Below are 6,000 nucleotides of genomic sequence, written 5' to 3'. Positions count from 1 at the left end.
CTTCCTTAACGAGACGGGCGACCTCAGTCTCGGATTTCTGGTTGCTGCCAGAATTCATCCAAGACATGAGTCTATAGACCGTCATGTTAGGAAAAGGGTATGGAGGCGGGAGGATGTCTGAATAGGTGTTTTGCATGACTGTCGGACACGTGGTCGAAAGTAGCGAGGACATGATAAATTTATCTGGTTCAAAGGATGGGCGACGAGGGTACAATCGGGAAAGTCCAAGAGAATTGAAAGTAGTCTGCAGTGTGTCTCGTAATGTTAATATAACTCTGCGTATTCCAGATTGAGGCGGGGCTGGATTTCGAGTGGGCAAAACACCAGCTATATCAAAGTCGTTTGTGTCCTCGTCAGAAAGAGGAAGATCCTCAAAATGTCTCGGTATGCGTCCCATCGAAGTGTGCGAAGGTTCTCCTGACAAGTGAAGCGCAAAACAGTAACTCGGGTATCAGTTGACTTGCTAGGTGATTCGTCGACGAAGACATACCCAAAGCATCAGCCTCAAACAGTGCTGTGTCGTCAGAACTATGAGATTCAAACTGCTGTGTCATACTATGACCCAAACCCGCCGCTATCCCGGTAGACATGCCAGCTTGGCTCGTCCGGTCCCTGCCAGTGCTTGATGATTTGCACGGAATAATGGGCTTTGAGCGGTCACGCTCTGCCAGCGCACGGGGCCGGTGAATGGGAGATACTTTCTAAAGGCCGTGACCGGTCAGATATGTTTGTGCTTCCGAATATGTAGAAAAGACTTACCAAAGAGTTGGTTGAGCCTGATTTGACGGTCGTAGATTGTGTCAGAGTGAGCCTGGCGGCTGCCTCTCTGGCCCTCTCTTGTCTTTTCTGGCTAGCTAGAAGGCTAGACCGCTGGTAAAGCTTGCATGTTGCACGATGCCTGTTGAGTCCTCGACCACTAGTACTAGTCCCATTGGTTGCTTTCTCCCATGAACAACCTGGGGCATTGCAGGATATCATTAAATAAACGAAGAGTAAAAAAAGAACGAGCCATATGACTCGTGCTGTGCCAATGCGCATTCGACTCAGACTTGCCAGATAGTGCCAGTGCCCGCCGCGCTTGTGAGCGCCGAAGCACATTCAATTTTCCACGGAAGTAATCACGTGGGCTTCGAGTCGGGGATACTTTTGTCCGCCGGGACTTCCCGTGTCAAGCTAGAATGTTGGCGATGACTGAACCTGCTGCACTCATTAAATGGGTCAACGAACAATATCCCTGTCCAGCTTTAGATCCAGTAAAATTCCAATTGTTGGTTTGCATTTTTGATATTTATTCATCCCCAGGTCTGGCTTCGTGAATGTTGCTCATGGATCGCGTCCTCTTACACCCTTTCTCCAACTGATCATTTTCCACAGTTTAGTTCCCATGTAACTTCTCAACTTTTGCAGTCCGATCTTTCAGACTCCACCCTGCCGAACACTGGTCTCCCACAAAATATCCGTACCATCCAAAACGGTCGTCTTACAGGCCTTCCATGTCTCGTAGAAATTCGTGCCATCAGCGACATTGGCATTAGTGCGTTTAGCTTGATGACTGTGAGGCAAAAACGCATGGATGGAGGGGACATGGCTGGCCTTGTTAGCGAAGATAAAGAGGACGCAGAAGAGGACGAGGACCCAATCCCAAAGTATCCGAGAGGCATGCTGCGTCTCGAGTTAAGCGATGGTTTCACAACTGTCGAGGCTGTGGAATATTGTGCTATACCGCAGCTTGAACTTGGCGTCACACCGCTGGGGTACAAGGTACGTGTTGGTCAGTCACTTTGCGTGTTGTTTGAATAGAGTCATGGTCCGGCCGTTAGATCCTCTTGAAGGACGTACAGATTCACAGAGGCGTTATATTCCTTGAACCCCACACGATTGAGCTGAAAGGACATCAAACAGAAGACCATGAAGTAATGCAGGATGAAATATTTATGTGCAACCTGAAACGGAGGCTTGGGTGAGTTCCCTCCATTCAAACAATCATCAAACTGATAGGCGGAGGCTCCACCGCAGGCGCCCCGTATCCTGAAGGTAGACACTCCCCGCGGGAATAGACATTGAGATGGAGGATGTGTGTAATCGATTAGAGAAATATGCGAGCCAAAGGCGTACATAGAATTCCCGTATGTATGATTCTTATCTTGATGCAGCCAATCAAATCATTTTCAGTCGGTGAAGTCGCCACATTACAGTCACAAGATACATGCATTTCTAACTTCATTGGCTAAGGCTATAATCTTCTTTGGGATATTGTGCATGCAGTCATGTGTAGGTAGTGCGAGTATTTACAGAACACCTTCTACTTTATCGTGATCAGTATTCGTAGACACAGGATGATAATTGCCTAACCTCAACCATCCCATTCGGACTCTGACTCAGACTCCGAAAATTTCCTTCCCGCATCATGATGATGACGCGACTTGTGGTTCTCGGGCAAGTTGCGTGCAAGGTCCTCAATTTGTTCAAGTTGTAGGTCACCAACAGCAAGTGATGTGAGGTCATGACTGTATGCACCGACGTGGAAGTCTACAGTAGACTCAAGCTCTTGCTTGTCCTGTGGAACAAGTGTTTCCATAAAGGAAACTGCCGCAGCGCGATCGGCAAACTTTTTGGCTTCGTCCTTGAAAATCAATTCAAGAAGCTTGGAGTGTTCCGATGAGGCCTGTATTTCCCAAGCCGTTGTCATAGCGCGCAAGCGCATAGATTCACAAGCAGCCCGCTTGGCGACGATGATTTGAGCAATAGTCTCCTTAGATAGGAGCGCAATACCGCGCTCGAGGACGTCTTTGCCCTGGCATATGATTGCTTGTCAATAAGTACTGCGCATTTAACTAAAATTAAGCTAACACACCACTTGGACATCTGCTAGACTCATATCGGTCTCGCCAGGGTACCTCCCGCAAAACCTATCAGCATAGCGAAGCTCTAGTGCACTGGGCAAGCGACCATGCGGCTTCTCATACGGCGTGAACTTCCGTTGTGCACGAAGGACATATCGAGATAGCTGCTTGGTAATTGCAGGAGGTTTGGGTATTGCGGTGATGATGTCTGATATGTCTTTGGACGATGATAATCGTCGATGTTTGGATGACGAGTCGGATGTCATCGAGTCAGATGGTGAGACTCTGCTGTGCTTCCGTCCGAGGCGTGAGCTGCATGAATCCTGGAGCTGTTGTGAACTTCGACAAGATTCATCACTACTCTGACGGGCGTGGCCGATAGAGCTTGGAGGAGTATGTGTTTGCATTGTTTAGTGGTCGTGGATCATGAACTATAGGCCATCGGAGTCTAAAATTGACACCGTGTAGTAATTCAGTCAGGTCAAAGTCTGGGCCGGTGTACCATGGCACCCAACGGGTGCACGAATTTGTACGATTCACAATTCGCAGATTTACATGGGGGTGTCTCTTATTATTATCATGTACATCGCTGACCAAGTAGACGCGGGTCTAGTAGACATGGACTTTCGATCGCCCCTTTTGAATGAGCAATGTTGGTAGTGAAGATACGTTCCTACTAGTTGTGACATTATGAACTTGATCCATTTCGATGTCTGTACTACTAACTCACTAGCTGGTCAAGCCTGTGCCATGATATATGTGTTGAGCGCATGACGTTCCTCGTCAGTTAATGTTTCGAAGAGCTGGACAAATGCGTTGTAGGTAGACTGCTTCGCAATGACATTGAATTCGATGGGAAAGAAACGTCCAGTAGATATTTCGTCCAATGCCCAAGTATGGAGTGTGCTCGTGTACGCGAGAAGGGGCCCAAGATTTTTGGTTGGGCTGATGTATCGCCAGTATTGGCGGTCATGAAACAACAAATGCTTGATAAAACTTATGATCGCTTGATGCCCGAATGGTAGGTTCCCTGCACCTAGTAATGTACCACTGTGAGATATGGAAATAAAATGAAGGGGGTCTAAAGACTCACGTTAATAGCTCCTTTAAGATACTTATACTCTTTGACGAGCTCCTCGACGAACAGCTGAATCATCGGCGCAGTCTGGGTGTAGAGGGGAATTTGGTATCCCGGTATCACCCAAGCTCGCGTGAGCTCCTTTATACTATCTCTTATATTTCCAAGGACCTCCGAAATCTTCATTACCCCCGCATGCCCTTCTTCTGTCATAGCCCATTGGACGCCGTTATCGGATGACGAATCTAGACTTTGTCGCGCCATCTCAACAAGTTCGTGCGGCTTGGGCAAAAACACCCCATTGAATATGGAGTATTTCATGACTTCCAATACGTCACTTTCCCAGTGGTTGGGGTTACGGCGTGGAGGACCCATCGAAGGCCGAGTTTTTTCGTAAGGCTTATTACGTTGAACGAGACGTGAGGAGGCACGGGTAATCAATAAGCGCGTGTGTGCTATCTCATCATCGAATGTGAGTCGTTGTGGGATATTGGGATTTGGCACGCTGCGGGAGGGTCCCGCCTCCTGGTAGCTGGCCTGTGGTTCGGACGGGAGATGGTCAAATAGACCTTCTACCCAGTTGACCGCTGGGACTGAATTTGCAGGGAGGTTGGCCTGATCAAATCGGAGGGGTGGTAGTGGTTCAGAGTAGAAGGAATCAGCATGTGGATTAGGATTGGGGTCACCTGTGTGTGGACCGGGCCAAGGGTTGATATCGTAGAGAGGGGATTCCTGGTCCGCCGGGGCAGGCTGCGAGTCATTGTGACTGGATCGTCTGAGGGAGGCGAAAATTCCGTGGGTCATTAAATCACGTTTGATCTGCAAATATTTGAACATTGTAGTACAACGATCGATTATCACGACTTACCGGGTGGACTACCGTGACATTCTGACGCACTCTACAGGACTCAACATCGTTGGAGAAGGTACGAATCAGGGAGTCCAGGTTATTAGTATTGTCAACACTCTCCGAGTTGAGCGGCTGCTGCTGCTATGTTGGATCACTAAAGTGACTCTGAGAAAATTTGAGACGAGCCTCACCGTGACCGCCTGGAGAGTGTTTCGGGCCTGCTCAACCTCCCGATTCAGAGTCTGTGGATGAGATCCGAATGAAGGTGGTTGAAAAGGGTAGATCACACCAGCTTCATGATTGCCATGGCGTTCTGAGTCGTCCGGTTGAAAGCATGACATTGTACCTGATCGAGAAATTCGGAACGGCCCGTTCGTGTACTCAGCTTTGAAGTGAGCCTAAGAGTGAGCAGCCTACAGTGAGGTGGCCGCGCACTGATCAACCTTTCAATTGATCATTGAGGCTGACTCGGCGTGAGCCCAGACTCAACTGAAAGCATCCGATATAACTTCTTGCAATCGATAAGGATTGACTCCGAGTCAATTGAGTCGATGCTAACTTGGGCCGTAGTAAGTCCGAAATTTGACTTTACTAGTCAGCTTTTGAAGTTCAGAGCCTCGACTCGGACTCGCTCCGACTCTCCTCCAAGGCCGCAGATTCCTAGTACATGATATGTCAGCATCAGTAAGCAGGTTAGAACAGACGATGAAGTTATTTAAAGCAACGTTAATATGATATTATCTGAGAGTGGCATCGCCGCAACAATCTTATATCTGCTGAGGGATCAAAATATTAGACTTGTGACCAGCCCGTCTATGAGGCAAGCCATCGGCGATTATCAGACACTCTCACCCCGCTGAAGCGTGCCCAAACATTGACCCCGTGGGAAACGACCAAATAAATCACAGCCACACTATGGTACTACGTCGCACATTAAATTTGTGAGTGTTTGTTTCTACGTGCAGCACGTACATTTCGTCAAACCGTTTTCAGTATGTTGCATATGGCAATAATAGTTACGTCGATGGAGAGGAATATACAAACACCGTAACGCTCAACTCTGACCTGGTCATTGATAACCAATCTATTGGCGTGGCATCTCAATTATCAGGGATGGAAGGCCTGGATGGACTTATTGGCCCTGGACCAGTTGATTTAATGCAGGGCACCGTCAGTAATGCATACGAAGTTGCATCACGTCAATACAAATGAGTAAACTATCACAAGTA

General features: G+C 48.0%; 3 protein-coding genes across 3 annotated transcripts; 1 reads left to right on the top strand and 2 right to left on the bottom strand.

Annotated features, from left to right (window-relative positions):
• Nucleotides 1-1,187: 1,187 nt before the first annotated feature.
• On the top strand, nt 1,188-1,800 carry HD556DRAFT_1249230 (uncharacterized protein; the record flags this gene model as incomplete). Its single annotated transcript, XM_041298825.1, has 2 exons — nt 1,188-1,253; nt 1,303-1,800. 2 exons carry the CDS (start codon nt 1,188-1,190, stop codon nt 1,798-1,800), a joined length of 564 nt encoding a protein of 187 aa, XP_041153309.1.
• A 553-nt stretch (nt 1,801-2,353) lies between these two features.
• Nucleotides 2,354-3,250, bottom strand: HD556DRAFT_1313993 (uncharacterized protein; the record flags this gene model as incomplete). Its single annotated transcript, XM_041300872.1, has 2 exons — nt 2,354-2,794; nt 2,855-3,250. The coding sequence occupies 2 exons, from the start codon at nt 3,248-3,250 to the stop codon at nt 2,354-2,356; spliced, it is 837 nt and encodes a 278-aa protein (XP_041153308.1).
• Nucleotides 3,251-3,580: 330 nt separating this feature from the next.
• On the bottom strand, nt 3,581-5,112 carry HD556DRAFT_1450373 (uncharacterized protein; the record flags this gene model as incomplete). The annotated part of the gene is made up of 4 exons (XM_041307752.1): nt 3,581-3,879; nt 3,933-4,740; nt 4,790-4,912; nt 4,963-5,112. The coding sequence occupies 4 exons, from the start codon at nt 5,110-5,112 to the stop codon at nt 3,581-3,583; spliced, it is 1,380 nt and encodes a 459-aa protein (XP_041153307.1).
• Nucleotides 5,113-6,000: the final 888 nt, after the last annotated feature.

Source organism: Suillus plorans (assembly GCF_016647745.1).
Source record: "Suillus plorans strain S12 chromosome Unknown HD556scaffold_103, whole genome shotgun sequence".
Taxonomy (NCBI): Eukaryota; Fungi; Basidiomycota; class Agaricomycetes; order Boletales; family Suillaceae; genus Suillus; species Suillus plorans.
Note: the sequence above shows the minus strand (reverse complement) of the source record. Positions and strands in the feature narration are given on the sequence as shown.